At 38.4% G+C, this 16,542-nt stretch overlaps 1 protein-coding gene across 1 annotated transcript; it reads right to left on the reverse strand.

Moving 5' to 3' along the window:
- Positions 1-142: 142 nt before the first annotated feature.
- Positions 143-14,551, reverse strand: aqp9b (aquaporin 9b). The gene is made up of 6 exons (XM_037789072.1): positions 14,247-14,551; positions 13,327-13,453; positions 8,467-8,604; positions 8,108-8,226; positions 6,851-7,068; positions 143-2,161 (listed from the first exon to the last, which is right to left on the reverse strand). The coding sequence occupies exons 1-6, from the start codon at positions 14,346-14,348 to the stop codon at positions 1,999-2,001; spliced, it is 867 nt and encodes a 288-aa protein (XP_037645000.1). The 5' UTR covers positions 14,349-14,551; the 3' UTR covers positions 143-1,998.
- Between the last annotated feature and the right edge of the window lie 1,991 nt (positions 14,552-16,542).

Here is a 16,542-nt window from a genome sequence, read left to right on the forward strand (position 1 = left end):
ACTATGACTTTTTTATTTTTTCGACAACTTCTAATACTATGCCTTTTTTTTTTTTTTGACATACTAAACAATGACCTTTTTAAGTTATTTTTTTTTATTTGTTGTTATTTTTTTTGAGCATCTACATAACAATATAAACAAATAATTTCAACATACTTTATTCAACATTAAGTAAAAGGGCAAACAGTTGATTCAGACAGACAAAGACAGATCATTTTATGTAACTACCTTAGAAAAAGCAAATAAGCAACAACAACAAAAAACATACAAAAAGATAAAGTTTTACTTCCTGACAGGCTGCCACTCTGGCCCAAGCACTGACATCAAGTGTACGCCATTTCACTGAACAACAGTGAAACAAACACCTTCAACTGCTTTTCAAACATGCATACTGTAATTATTCTGATTCAAATGTAAGCCACAAACAGGGTTTGAAGTATAATGGGCACTCTGCATGAGTGTTAACGATGGTTCTGGTGAAAGCAGTCCCAAAAGATGCACTGCATGTTTAATCCACGTCATAGAAAAATCTCTGTTTCACGTGTGTGCCTCAGGCTTCTGTTTCACAAAAACAAAAAAAAACAACTGAAATTTAAATGATTGTCATATTGCCAAACAATTGTCATGTGTTGTAAAATGACATTCAGTGCAGTGCAATATAATCTCACAATTTGTGTATGTACAAATGCATGTTCAAATGTCAGATACCTGCATTAACATCAGCATAGGTCTATATGCATCCTGTTGTCTTCCAGGCTGGGTTACAAGTCATATTATTCTAAATCATGGCCTGTCTTTGAAATTCATATTTCTGTACTCACAGGATATGAAGCATTATGAATCACAAAAACACGATTAATAAAGGTCATTCCATTTTACATTTCCAAGTAGTATTGTCCCTTTTGCAATTTGTTGTTGGAAACAAAGCTAAACTCCTAAATTTGTGCTTTATTACACATTTTACCTCAGCTCAGAAGAGTTTTTAATGTAAACAGTTTAAAGTCAGTGTTTGCATATTGCCCCTGATACAGCATGTGCACTGACACAATTCAAAAAGGATTTCTGAAACATTAGGAAAAGCTTCTGCTGGAAATTAACATGTTTTTATTTTATTTTTTACACTCATGTAAGTTATGGCTTTTCAATACCAAGGGTGTCTGTAACGAGTAAATTTGTAATCCAGCAATATAACACAACTTCGTGTGCCACGGTATTACGGAGATGATGACAAAGTAAGCATGCCAGTAGAATCATTTAAGGCTGGATTTTCTACATAATGTGTTATAAAAACTACAACGCTGTAAGCATGATGAAGCAATCAATCACACTTTTTTTTTTTTTTACACATATGCAAAGGATGAAGTGAAATAGAATAAGGAAGTCACTCCACCAAACACATAATTACTTGGCTAAAAGTAACATCAATTACTATATTTCCACATTAAATCAACTGTCTCCTAAGTGCTACATATATGTAATGCCCCGGTTTGTTAGGTAGACAGTAGTAAAAACAAAAATGCTGTACAGAAACTTGGCAAATATTTCTAACGAGAGGAGACGATCCCAGTTAGGAAATAGGAGACTTTAAAAAAGAAAAGTGTATAGCTACAATGCAGAGGAAACTCTCCATAGTAGGTTATGATTTCATAGAATTAAAGGTAAAGCTTGATGTCCAAAGAGAATATGTTCATCAAGCAAGTCTAATATTTTGAAATATGAAAGAGCCCCAGGCAGATAAAACCAGGAACCTAGAAATAGACCAGTCCTTCTAAGAGAAAAAACAGAAGAGAATTTAAAGGCTTCATAAAACATCCATGCATATTTTATAAATGACTACAAAATTGTATAGACAGATGAATGCTTTATATTAAACATTATCTGTAAATTTTCTCAGACTTTTTGTTGTACAAATGTATAAACCGCTTCATTGATGAACATTTTTACCTTCTGAGGGTGAAAACCAGCTGCGTTGTTGCTTTGCAAGCCTTGATCTAAATTTTAACTCATAGTTATCATTTCATATTTGTCCTGGACGTTGTTCTCCTCCTGTTTTTCAGGCTCAGGATGGTGCAACTCAATGAAGAGGAAGTAAATGCCCGCTCCTACTGCTCCGCCCACCATGGGTCCTGCCACAGGGATCCACCACCAGCAACCTCCGGCTCTGCAGAGACGACCCATACACATTAATAAATATGACAAAATACAATTTCAATGTATTTACTATGATTTACACAGCATCCTACATGAATAAAATCTTACCATATATATATATATATATATATGGTTATGTTGCAGACTACTTTTTGGCTCGCTGGAATCACTGCTCTTTGTGGTAAACTAAGCTAAGATAGCTGGCTGCTGTCCATACCTTTATATTTACCATCCATGTTGGTTTGGTTGTCTTACACTTGTGCTGACACATTATACGTCAAATATATCGGAGATTTCCCAAAAGTTTTCCAATCATAATTATGACTGGGATGTAAAACTCAGATATGACATAATGAAAGATGCGATTGAGTTGCATTATGTGTAGCATCCAGCTTGATCCATACTAGCCACTAAAAGTGAGGATAACTCAACCTTGGCTTCACTTTTGACCATTCTTCTTTTTATCTGTCTCTCGCAAGTCCCCCAATTTTATAGAAATACTGCCGGAGTACTCTTTTAAATGAAATAATGTACACTGCCTCTCCGATCTGTATGTTTATGTTAGTATCATCCTACCAGAGGCGAGTTATCCCAGATTACAGTCAAGTCTTAAGTAGCTCTGTGCATTAGACCTACTGCATGTGTCCTCATTCTCACTCTGGCCGACCTCAGACAGAGCAGGGAGATTAGATTCCTGCGGGTCAATGTTGCTGTTAGCAGCTTTTACTGCAGGTGAAAGGACTTCAGTTAACAGAGCTTATGCACAGGCCTGAAAGTAAACAAGCATCTGAGCAGGTCATCTCTCTCTTCTGTAGGCATTCAAGGCCTATAGAAAGGAGGCTGGGTCATGCGTCATATCACTGGGGGTATAACACATGCGCAGTAAAATCTGGTCTGCACTCGCCGAAGTTGAGCCGATCGCAACGCACGACCATGGCTTCAGTTACACTGCACATGCGTTATACCCCATACCCCAAGACCCATGTCCGCCCGTGACCCAGCCTCCTTTCCATAGGCCTTGTAGGCATTCAGGAAGTAGACTAGAGAGGGAAGGCGGCTGGATTATAGACTTTAATCTATGACCACAGCTAAGATGATCAGGCCAGGAGACAGTGGGTCACATTGACACCATGTGGACATTGTATGGAGCCATGCGCCAACCTCCAATGGATCGGACTGCATTTGTAGCCGCTGTATTTATATCATAAGTGTAAAAGATTATGTTAGATTTAGCAAACACTTTATGCATGATATGAACATGATAGCACGAAGGGCTTATATGTGCATTAAAGCAATCTTGCTGTATATCTATATAAGAGCCATCTGGTGATACTTAATAATTGTGACATGGAGACACAGTATCTGTACCATAGCAAGCCTTTAGACTGCCTTCAATCCTTCTTTATGTTATTTACTAAATCAAATAAGGTAAATCAAGTACTCCTTTAAAAAAACAAAAAACACTCAGGCCTGCTTTTATGTTGCTTTTATAAAAGTGTCATATTCATCCAAGCTATATTTTGGACTTAGTTTGACAACCACATATTCTCCACTCTTAATGCAGGGTGGCAGGCACAGACACTTTTGAGGGCAGGGGTTAAAGCGAAAGGAACAAGGCAGGGCCAGTGATAAACAGAGCACTGATGGCAAAGACAAAAACAGCATAAATGTATATATGTTAACACGTGAATAAAAGAAAAGCTTTGATTTGCTAGTTAAAACGGTCAACTATGGCAGTGAAATAAGGCTTCAGAGACCCATCGCCAAGCCAAAAAGGTTCCAATTTCTGACGTTTGTCTGTAAAAGCCCCAGTATTAGAGTTTGAGAAACTACAGTCAGAGAACATCTTTTAACCACCTCAAAGATATTCTGTTAAACCATTCGTCATCTCAGCAGAAAACAGGACATTGTTCTCAGCAAGGACAGCACTGACTTCATCTGGAGAAGTTGGTGAAAAATAAACACTTTGAGAAACTAAACGTGACCTGGGAAGATCTGGAAGCTCCGAGCCTACGGTATCTCATTGGCAGAGTTCATCGGTTAGTGAGAAAGCTCCTCTTAGGATGGGTGCCAGGGGTTGAGATCAACTCCTGAAATGCTATCAGCTTTGAATATTTTACGGTGCAACCCTTAACGTGCCTTGTCAGTGTCACAGTGATTTTGGATAAAACAGTCTCAGAACTGGCACAAGAGTCCGACCGACTGACCGAGTCACTGACTAGCCAACGTTGTCATCCTCAGAGCCTGTAAAAGGCGACCAGAGGAATGCGTTCCAACTTTCCAAGGGATCACACTACTAATTAAAGCTTAAATCAAGCAGGCTGTTCTCATTCACTGTCTGTACTTCTACCTATGAGAAGTAATACACTGTGATTCGTATATAACCCACGTAATCATGAGCCAGGACGTGCAGGGCTGCCACTAAAGAAGTCATGTGATGTAGTATATAGAGTGACAAATTCCACGTATATAGGCAGGAGGTCTGGGTGAATGGATGGGTCAAACAAGCCATCACGTTGTCATTCCCAACTCCCAAACTATGATGCTCTGGGTACCCTTCTAGCGTCAGCTTTAGACTCGGTACATGCCATAGTGTCTTTTGAAAATAAACTTTGTGTTCACATGAAACCTACAGTTTCCGCTCGTTACATGCATACAGTCTCTTTTCAAAATAAACTTCCAACGTAGGTTTACTTAGATTTCAGTTTTACTTAAGCAACAAAACTACGTGGTTAGGTTTTGGCAACTTAAGTACTTAGGAAAAGATCATGGTTTGGGTTAAAATAAGTATGTTTGTTATGTAAAATAAGTATGTTTGTTACGTAACTGGCATTAGTGAAGTACGGAAGTTATGTAAGAAAACAAAAGTAAAATAAGTCAGTTTCACACGAGACACCAACAGTGGTCTTCTGGGTGAAAGTCCTGTGTTTTTTGACAAAGGCATGACCCACAACTCTAACTCTTATTGCTCGTTGCCTCCGTTGGTTAGGTTGGTTAGGTTAGTTAGGTTTAGGCATGAGGAGTGGAATTAGTTAGGTTTAAGGTAAGAATATCAGTGTAACAAATGGGCTTTATGGGCTTTCGGTCCAATGGGACATTTTTCCGACTATTGGGTTTTCGGAATAATAGGCCGTTGAAACAATGTTATGGCACCGTTATATGAGGGTATGAGGATACATTGAATCAAGATACTGGAAAGAAGTTATGTCCACGTCACAGAACAGTGGAACAACGTTTTAGCCCTGCACAGACAATCGAGAGGTCATACCACTTTGCTTATCCACCCTATATGAGTTTGTAGATTTTGGAAATGTTCCAGGAGGTATCCTGTAGGAGTACCGTATACAAAGTCTGCTGTTGTGAGCCATTTAGTTTATATACATGCAGCGTGACAGCTTTGTTTGCATTTTTGACAAAGTCCAAAGTGAAAGTGAGACAGGGATGCACCTTGTCCCCCCTCGTGTTTGCAACATGCAGACAGTATCTGAGTGTAAGACTCGGTGACATTAGAGCGGCACCTTCGCTGTGTGATGTTATTGCTTTTTGTTTTATTAAATTGTGGTTGAACTTTGTGCAATAATAAAGCGAGAGTAAAAAGAAGAAAGAGAGACTGAGGAACATACAATCGTGCCACTTGAGTAATGAAGCATTGAATATTTCATATTCACTTAAATCCCAAAGCCCTTTTTAAAAATGCAGGAAAAAACACGAATGGTCTTTGAAATATTAATTCAGATTGTCAAGAGAGCAGAGATGGAGCTACAAACGCTGTTCCTAATGTGGGATAGAAGAGAGCAGCCACTTGGTTAAAAGCAGAGTTTCTTACATAACACATCTACTACTACGTCTCAGGCAGTGGTGAGAGTGAGAGCAGCAGTAAATAATGGACTAATAGTTCTCTCAGGCAGGTGACAAAAATGCCTTCCATTTTTCTGATAATAATCCCCAACATAGTCCTGGATATTTGAAACTGTTAAACACTTTCTTTTTTAATATTTGCATTTTTCAAACACTGTGCTTTAAAATGACAGGCACCTTTTTGTTTCTTTAAAGGAACAGTGTGTAGGATCTGGCGGTATCTAGGGGTGAGGTTGCAGATTACAGCTTCTCCTGTGTGCCAAGCGTGTAGGAGAGCTACGGTGGCAAAAACGTGAATGGCCCTCTGTAGAGCCAGCTGTTGTAAGAGTAGAGTGCGTATAGTAGAGTGTGTGTGTACGTGGGAAGTGAGTGGTGAAGCAAGAGAGAGAGAGCAGCGGCGGCGACGGCAGCCAGTAAAGTTATCGATTCTGGCCCAAGCAGGAAAATGAACAGAGTTTGGTTTGTCCGTTATTAGAAACATGGCGGACTCCATGAAGACGACCCACAAAAAATACCCTTTTCAGGTGATTATACACTAAAGAAAACATACTTATTAATATTTCGTTCCATTTCTGCCAATAAATCCTCCTAATTATTACACACTGGTCCTTTTTTTTTTTTTTTAGATTATTTTTTTTTAGCTTTTTATGCCTTTTATTGACAGAGATAGCGTAGTATTGAAAGGGAGAAAGAGAGAGAGGGGATGACATGCAGCAAAGGGCCACAGGCCGGATTGGAAACCCGGGCCGCTGCGGCAAGGACTCAGCCTTGGTACATGGGACGCCTCTACCAGGTGAGCTACAGCGGCGCTCACACACTGGTCCTTTAAGAGTAAAATTACCTGAATACGTCCATCCCCCACCCGGCCACAGCCGTGAACAACCGTGGGCCAAGGTCTCGTGCCGGGTTGATTGGATAGCCGCAGTTCAGACCCATGGACACTCCGATGGCCATGATGATCAGGCCGATGCACAGAGGCTCCATGCCTTTTGGAGCACCGATATTCTTCCTGTCAGTGATGGCCAGGATGCACAGGATCAGCGCGGCAGTTGCAATTATCTTAAAAACAAAAGCATCACGTATCAGTTATATTCACAAAATTTGAGATGACAACAACACAAACAGTTCTATATGAATTGAGCAATCCTGAAATATAAAAATAAAAGAACATGTCTTTGTTGTTGTTGTTGTTGTTGTTGTTGTTGAGTATCCTCATGGTGACCTCTGCCCTACGTTAGTTTGTCTAAGCTTATTATGGGGCTTCCCCTTTCCCCTGGTTTCAGTCTGTGTTAGGCAGCTTTACTACACAGCCCCATATGGCTGTATATTTCACATCATAAACATATTATCTAAAAATATAGATTTTGTTTCATTTTACAGACTCTAACCATTTAAAGGCACTCGTTTGTGAACAAACAAAATGCCAAATGCCCATTACCAAATATCACCATGCACTTGCTATTACTCTCAAATTCATTGGTAGATCTCGTCATAACTCTACATAACAACTGAACAAGAACTATTAATGTTTCTGATGGCGTAGTCGCTTTGTTTACATTAGTAATGTTTGTAAACATTGGCATAAATTATAGCGTTATTTTGAAATATAATCATTTAACATAATGCTAAGTTTTCATCTAAAACACAACCTCTTATGAATGTGAATATACCTCAAATTCATATGATCAAAAGAGAAATACTGCTTAGACCTTAAATGTTTTCACAAATACATAAACTAATATGTGCATCTTGCCTCGTACGCATCTAGGACAGATGGTAGCTATTCTCAGCATCGGAGCAGAATTGTTCATACATCAGCAAACAATTCCCATGTCCATTTATGCTTACAATCATCCATGACTGCACTAAACTTGCATGCATCTCTGTATGCTCTAGTGGCTTCCATATACGCAGTTGACATCAATAATTCCATATAGAAAAGGGGGGAAAGCCCTCTAAAGCTAATAGCTGACACAAGATTCAAAACATATTTTCCTTACATGTTATCAGGCAGTTTGTATAACTTGGTTTAGGTATTGTTATCCATGTGTATCATTGGGAAATTACTTATAAATTGTAAGTTAGTCTTAAGCCCCACCTGATCAACAAGGCCATTTACGACTGAGAGATGTTTTGCAGGATATGAGGCAAATATGTTGGCCGTGGCATTTGCACCAATAACCTCAAATTCTCCATTGGTATAGTCCATCAAAGCATCTGTGGAAAAGAAAATACAATAAAGATAAGCAAATATTTATTCAATTATCACTAATAAGTCAGACATAAAAACAGCATCCAGATAAAAAAAGGAAAAAACTTTGCAGGAGGATTCTTAAACTACCCAGATTATCTCTCTTCAGTCTTGATGGGGTTCTGGGTTTCCTCTGAAAGGTTATCCAGATAATCCTTTCTGAGACAGTTCTCTGGTAGTGATGACATTTACACATTTGCACCCACCATAATACAACCCATAGACAGCACAGGATCCAGCAAAAGCCCCCAGGAATTGTGCCACCACATACACAGGGAACTTCTTCAGAGGAAGCTTCCCCAGGATCACCATGGCCAGAGAGACTGCAGGGTTCAAGTGGGCTCCTGGAACAATGCGACAAAAAAGATGAGCAAAATCGAGGAACAACAACAAATGGAAGTGACAAAATGTACCAACATTTTTACGACTCAAAACATTAAAAAATCGAATTAGGGCTGCAGCTAAAGATTATTTGCATTATCAATTAATCTGCCAGTTATTTTCTCAATTAATTGTTTAAATGTCAGAAAATTGTGAAAAAAAACAACTGTTCAAAACCAAAAGACAGTTTATTATCACATAAGACAAAGAAATAAAATCCTCACATTTGAGAAGTTAGAACTAGCAAATGTTTTGTGTTTTTGCTTGAGAAATGACTAAAAGGAGCAACGACTTAGCATCGGACTGCTGTAACACTGTCGGACTCGCGATGAAAAACTATCGAAATCTATGCAGCAGAATGAGAGCTATGGTCTTTATCTACATCTTCCGTGTCAAAACCTGGCACCTACATTTCCCACAATGCAACTCTACTGCCGATAGTTTGGTGAGAGATTCAGGTATGTTATGCAAGTAGCGGCTAATGTAGCTTCGAGCTGGTAAGTGCACTTCTTTCGAACTCCACACCCCCAATTTTTTTCATTTTCAAACTTGCCCCAACGACGCTGACTCAAGTGACATCACTTGAGGCAATTTATCAGATTTCACGCAGCTTTATTGAACTTCTTTTTAAAAGACCTTTGATGTATACAAATCAATATAGTTCTCCTTTAAATGATAATTGATTTTTAAAATAGCTGCCAATTATTTTTCTGTCGATGGGCTAATTGATAAATTCACTGATCGTTTCAGCTCTAAATGTCAAACATCTGTGACCAAGCTGCGAAGGACGACTTGGCCAAGCATTTTAAAAGTCGCTTGTGTCTTACGAGATAAAGTAAACCGAGTTCAGTGGATTAAAACAAAGGCTGTCTGATCATTTAGTGCCTGTGTTCAAACCCTCTGGTGCTCATTCATTCAAAACTTTCAGGATATTTTCAAACAAAGAGCACTGGGTTTGTGTGCCGTCAGAGTCGGCCTGTTTTCCTACACTCTACATTGTCCTTAAGAGGCGTGTTTGAACACATTCCAGCCAAATGTTACTGGGCTGTGATGACAGTGTGGGGTCATTTATTTAACACTCTGGGATCTTGGCTTTGACCTCGCTGTGGTAACACCACTGGGGGTATCAGCCATGCGCCCATTGTTAATCTCCCCATCCTGCTCACAAACACTAACCACGACAACCAGCCAGACCGGCCTGTCTGAATTGCATGTGACATAATCTGCCTGAATCTGCTTAAGGCACACGTAGACTGCAGGTCATTAGAGTGACCATGATGTGTCACACTTACGGTACACTGTCATCTGAAATCTGGGACTACAAAGTGAAAACAATTGTGTTTTCTTCTCCTATGGGGCCGCCCTGGTAGGGAAGCCTAGTAAGCCAGGCTTGTCACACCTGACCCCCCTCCTCTCCAGAGACCCATGCCCCAGTAAAGCTCATTAGTCCAATACCTATGATCATCTTCAGAGATGTCGTTGGACAGAAGCTTCCCACTGAGCTATGGACCCCGGGGCTGAATGGCCCAGTCATGCAGCAAAAGCTCTCCATATATTAACCTCTCTGTCCTCGGGCTTTTCTGCTATTCCTCTGAAGCTTTACAACTCTTCTCATTAAACATGTAACACTGTATAGTCAGGATGACCAACAACAACAACAGCCATCCTAAGCAAAATAGAGATGTAAAGTCTGTTTCACTCCACATATTTCCATCCTATATTGAAGTTAAATTTCTCATGAATCATTTGAAATCTCTTCAAATACTCAAAATATATTAGTTCCGCCTAATCATTAATGGACTAAAACACATGACACAGGATCATTTGTACCATCCCGAGACTGTTTACTTAGGAATACAAAGCCTGTATGGCATGGACTTTTTAAGATTTTAAAGGAATAGTTCAACATTTTTTGGAAGCACGCTATCTCGCTTTCATGCTGAGTTAGATGAGAAGATTGAAACCAGTCTTTCAGCTTAGCTTAGCACAAAGACTGGAAACATCTAGCCTGGCTCTGTCCAAAGGGAACAAAATCCAGCCCCTCTAAAGCTCACTATTTAACATGTTACATCTCGTTTTTTTAATCCGTACAAAACCGAAGTGTAAAAATAACTATAGGCTATACTGTTTCATATTTATTGACCGGGATCAGTAACTTCCCGGAGTCTCTGCTGGTTGCCTGGCAACTGCTCAGAGCAAAGAAATAGCGTAGTATGACACAAATGGTGCCTTCAAATGGGGTCATGTTTACCGCGTTCAAGAGATGAGTCCATATGAACGCCCCCCTAATGTCGTATTCACGACCTCGTAAGTGGAAAGTTTCTGAAAGCTGAGAGTTCACGAGTTGTGACGTGTTTGTTGATGTTGTCAGAAATGGCGGAGGCCTTGGAAGTTCATTTTTCGGTGCATAATAACTCAATATATTGTAATTTTAGTCGTATATTGTTTTTCTTCATAATTTTATAATATGTCGGATGAAAATGTTGATATTCCCAATGACCTCATCTTTTTCCTCTGGCATTATGTCTTTGCATTTGCTGCATTATGTTACCTACTTGCTTGCTAAATTGTTAGCCTCTGTGGCTTCTAGACGCCGACAGTAACGTTAATATTGCCGTTGCTTAGCAGCGGTGTTCTCACGACTTAACCACTTGAACGCCAAGCATATTGTGTACACGACCTCCCATGTTGTAAACACGAGTTCACGAGTTTCATTTGAAGGCACCAATAATAACAATAATAATTTTTGTTTTTACACTTTGGCTTTTGTGTGGATTAAACAAACAAAACATAATGTGTGAATGAATGAGCTTTAGAGGTGCTAGTAGTGGTAGCTGTTTCCCCGTTTCAGTCGTTATGCTAAGCTAAGCTAACTGTCTACTAGTTGTAACTTCATATTTAACAGACAGATATGAGAAAAAAGGTGTGTTTCCCAAAATGTCAAACTATCTAACTCTCTTTTGATGATGATTTTTCACTTCCAAACAGTGGTGGAAATGACCACACAGAAGTCTGAGGAAGAGCCTGATGCAGCATAATACAAATCAGTCTAACGTGAGCTATTTGGTGTGCAGATCAATCTGTTTTATTCTGCTATATTTCTTTGATCCAGCACCCATCCTATTGGACATTGGATGTCCTTGTCTTATCATGTTGTATTGGAAATTACCACAAAACCATGAAGCCTGCACAACGCAACCTTCGACATAATGAATCCCTTGATTGCTGATTAATGGACACTCACCGTTTTGGCTCAGCAAGCCCATGAGAGGCACTGTGACATTTAACAACTATCCCTCCCTATCCTTATCATTGCTGGCAGCACACAGAGGGCTCATCTTACTGTAATCCTGGAGGAATGTACCCCAAAAAGTCCCATTTGGACATTAGGATACAATATCTCCAGAACTTAAGCACACTGACACCACTCTTACACTGGAAAATTAAATTCAAATTACTTTAATTTCCATTAGGGACTTCATTTGTGAAGTAGACAAATGGGACATGTAAAAACAAATTAAACATACATATAAAAAATACTAATTCACATACAAAAGCTATGGATAAAAAAATGGAGTAAGAGCCTAATTCTTTCCTTCTAGACTAGAAAAGAGGTTACTATATGTTGAATGCTCTCCATTATGTAATACTGTAAGTTCATAACAGTTCTGCACTGGTCTAGGCCATCACTTTATCTAGATCAGTGGGCAGTGATATCAATCATTGTTGCGCTGTAAGAGCAAAGAGACGGCCAGAGATCCACGACCAAAGATCGCATCTCTACCACAGACAAACACTGAGTGACGACCTTTATACCAGCCTGTGTTTGTAGCTTTTTACAGGCAGAAATATCAAATTATTATATGTTTTCCTTGTTTTTCTTTCAGGGAGAACCCCAGAGAGATGAGAAAACAGCTAAACTAAAGAGAAAGCTTGGCATTAATGTCAACGTGCTTGCAGGTAGAAACAATTAGTCACTCAAACAATTAGCCGTTAGAAAATGAATCTCCAACTATCTTAACTTATTCTTTCAAGTAAACATGCCAAACATCCTTTTGATGTAGCTTCTTAATTGTGAGACTGTGTGCTTTGCTCTCTCTTACAACACTGTAAACTGAATATCTTTGAAGGCAATATATAAATGTCACCATGGGCTTTTGGAATTTTAATGACCGATTATTTGATTAATCTGCAGTAGAGCTGAAACAATTAATCAATTAATCAATTAGTTGTCAACTATTAAATCAATTGCCAACTATTTTCATAATCGATTAATCGGTTTGAGGAATTTTTAAGAAAAAAAAAAGGTCAAAATTCTCTGATTGCGACTTCTTAAATGTGAATATTTATTTTATTAATTCTTTACTCCTCTATGACAGTAAACTGAATATCTTTGAGTTGTGGATGCATTCGAGGACGTCATCTTGGGCTTTGGGAAACACTGATCAACATTTTTCACCATTATCTGACATTTTATAAACCAAACAACTAATCGATTAACCAAGAGAATAATCAACAGATTAATCAACAATGAAAATAATCATTAGTTGTATAGCCATAATATGCAGAATAATTGATTATGGAAATAATCATTAGTTGCAAGAGTTGAGAAAGTGGATGATTTAGTATTGTAATGAATGTGAGCTGATGTGCATGTGTCCATACAAAGTGTGGGCTACTTTTACCTGACACTCCCCCTGCCAGGTAGACAGCCATCATGACTCCCAGAGTGAAACCAATGTGGATGGTCAAGGGCTCCCCGAGAGTCCCTCTACTCAGCACCGTCTGGGCCACTGAACCACATCCAAAGAGCTGGGACACAGACAAGAACAAAAACACAAAAGGGTGGAGGTAGAAAGACTCATTGTATTTAATTATTCCAATTATACCCGCCATTAACACTAGCCCTCTTGTCCACCAACAGCCTCTGACTGCCACAAGCAATTTGTCCTGCTTTGAGCCCGGAAAGAAAATAATGAATCCCCCCAGTTATTAGGTAAAATGCAGAAGTAATTCAGACCAAATTAAAGTGTTGGGAGGAGAGCAGTAAAAAAAAGGAGCTGTTGTGGAAGCTGCATCACTCCCCTGATATGGCATCACAGGTGACAGGTGGAGCTCAGAGGTGACAGGTGGAGACGAGGACAGTCCAGACACATAATGACTGAAAAGCAGACAACTCTTTCAAGGAATGATCAGTAAGCAGAAAAACAATATAAGTCTATACAACAAAGTGAGCTGCTATAATTAATTTAATCCCATGTTTATTTCTTTTCCCCCATAACCTCATAAATGAGACAGTGACTCATTACAGTTATAATGATTCATCTTTTTATGTTACACATTGCACTTCTGGAGGAGTTGTGAGGAAGAAAGCCAGTCCCCACATCAGTCACATCTTGTTATGATTGTCAGGAGCAAATTACAGCTGCAGCACATCAAAGACAAAGTCTGTTATTCCCAGAATATACTATCTGTTAATAGAGACATATGAGAGACAGCAGCCAGAGTCCCCTGGAGACCCAGTTTGACACCTTATTAGCATACTGGTTCAAAGCTTTAAAGCGGCTGTTTAAGCTGGATGACAGGTGCAGAGGGAGGTACTCACTATCAGGACAAATATCCCCAGAAACTCAGCCAGGAACTCCTTAAAGATGTCCCGCCTCAGGCCAAATCTCTCCTTCATCTTCCTCTTGCTCTCATTCTCCATCTTTTCTCTTCCTGCAGGCTCCTTGATGACTTCTTCCGACCAGAACAAACAGCTATAACAGCTCTGAGAGAGTCTATGATTGTCTGGTCAGGTTGCCGCCTCCCACTCGGTTAAGCTCTCTGCATCTATTTCCCTTTATAACCACAAGGGGTCTACTTTTTATTACAAACACAGGCTCCAGATGATTGCACTGAAATACAGACCAGTTGCTCAACCTAGTACGGTAGCCTCTATTTTGTTCACATTTAAATTTAAAGGTCCCATATTATAAAAAAGTGAGTTTGTCATGTTTTTTTTTATTATAAAGCAGGCTTAAGTCCTTTATAAATACTGTGAAAGTATCGAAACACTCAATCCACAGGGAAATACACACAGCCCGTATTCAGAAACTCTGCATTTGAAACAAGCTGTCAGGATTTCTGCCCATTGGTGATGTCACGAATATACAATATTTAGACCCTTTACACAGATTTAAACGTAAACATTCTAAATGTGTCCCAGTTTATTTCCAGTTGCAGTGTATGTGAATGACATCAGCTGACAGGAAGTAAACATGGACCCAAGCTGTTGCCTAGCAACGCAATTCTGTTGCAATTCCTTCAAAATGCGCTAAAACGGAGCGTTTCAGACAGAGGATATATTCAGGCATATTCAGGCTGACAGTATGAGGAAAATAAAGTTGTTTTTTTTAACATTACAGCATGTAAACATGTTCTAGTAGAAACACAAAATACAAGTAGGAACCTGAAAATGAGCACGATATGGGACCTTTAAAGTTTTTTTTTTTTTTTTTAAATTGTAGTTACTAATGTTAACAGCTGTGAGGCACTGGTATAGTTATTTATATGTAAGGCATTGATGTATGTATATATATTTTAATATTTATATTTTTTATATCTTTTAATCATGACTTTTAATAGTGCTTCCTGTATTGTAATGTATTATATGAAATGTATTGTTGTTGTTTTTTCTTTTTTCTTATCTGGTACTTGAGTCTGCAATAAAGTTTGAATTGAATGTAATGTCATTTTTTGTCTGTATACAATGGAGAAAAACTGTAATATAGCATTTTTTTTCCAGGAATGTCACTACTACCATGGCCACAGTTATAAAACTGTTTTGCATCTGGTCACCACCCATTTCATAATATTGCATATATAGAAATATTGCAATACTTTCATCAGTGGGCCATATAGGCTTCATCACCACCTCATTTGGCCACAGATATAGTGACTTAACAGACATTTATTTAAATTAAAATCGAGATTGCCACTTTAAATAATAGGTTGCTTTCTTTGGCAATAAAACCACGAAAGATGGGATAGAACATATTCATCCCAAAGGATATTTTAGTAGCTTATAGATCACTAAACTCACAGACTCACTGATGTCCAACATGAAATGTGAATAAATAAGAAAGATATGAAAACAACTTTCACTCAGGATTTATGGCTCGAAATTCTCAAATATACCCAGCATGCACCAACAATTAGCCTACATTATACCTTCAAAATTGCAAACCAACTGTGACTTTTCTAATCAGAACATTTGTTTCAAATGATGTTAAGTTTATAGCAGCTTTAGCCTTCTATTATTGAAAACACTGCCCAGTGAAAATATGACTTGGACTATTTAAATTGTCCATTCAGATGTTCAACTTTTCAACAATTTAAGATGATGATGAAGTTTTTATAACTATACTTGGCTCAGTGTAAAAATGTGGGCTTAAAAAAAAGTTTTTAAAAAGTTTTAAAATGAAGGGATTATTTTTACAGTCTGTATATTTCCAACAGAACTTCATGTGGATAATATTTAATTTAAAGAATCACAGATTATTAAACTCCTATTTTCAATAGGCAAAAATAATTGTGTCATTTCAGATTATAAGTGCACTTGTTAGTTTTAGCTGATAATACATTTATCAGTTTTAAATTATGCACAGTTTTGCCTCATTTTATCATTTAAAACATTTTTTTTATTTTAAATGAAAAAAAAAAAAAAAAGTTCAATTTGCCTGCATGAATCGGCCAGGTTAAAAGTCTCACGAGAATGTTTAAATAATGCTGGTAAAATATATTGCTTAAAGCCAAGAGAAAAATTAATTATCCAGAGTGATATATATATTTAAAAAAAACATTTATATTTCAGACTTAAAGTGAGCGAGTGTCCGTTTTCACGCTTTGTCTGCCTTCAG

Source organism: Sebastes umbrosus, chromosome 2, assembly GCF_015220745.1.
Source record: "Sebastes umbrosus isolate fSebUmb1 chromosome 2, fSebUmb1.pri, whole genome shotgun sequence".
NCBI classification, from domain to species: Eukaryota; Metazoa; Chordata; class Actinopteri; order Perciformes; family Sebastidae; genus Sebastes; species Sebastes umbrosus.

What these genes read in the sequence shown, in the direction of transcription:
- aqp9b (XM_037789072.1), bottom strand. Translation starts at nt 14,348, where the DNA reads ATGGAGAATGAGAGCAAGAGGAAGATGAAGGAGAGATTTGGCCTGAGG. An exon ending in TAAATGGCCTTGTTGATCAG is followed by an intron (nt 7,069 to 8,107) that starts GTGGGGCTTAAG and finishes TTTGTTTTTAAG; the next exon opens with ATAATTGCAACTGCCGCGCT. An exon ending in TGGGGGATGGACGTATTCAG is followed by an intron (nt 2,162 to 6,850) that starts GTAATTTTACTC and finishes TCGTCTCTGCAG; the next exon opens with AGCCGGAGGTTGCTGGTGGT.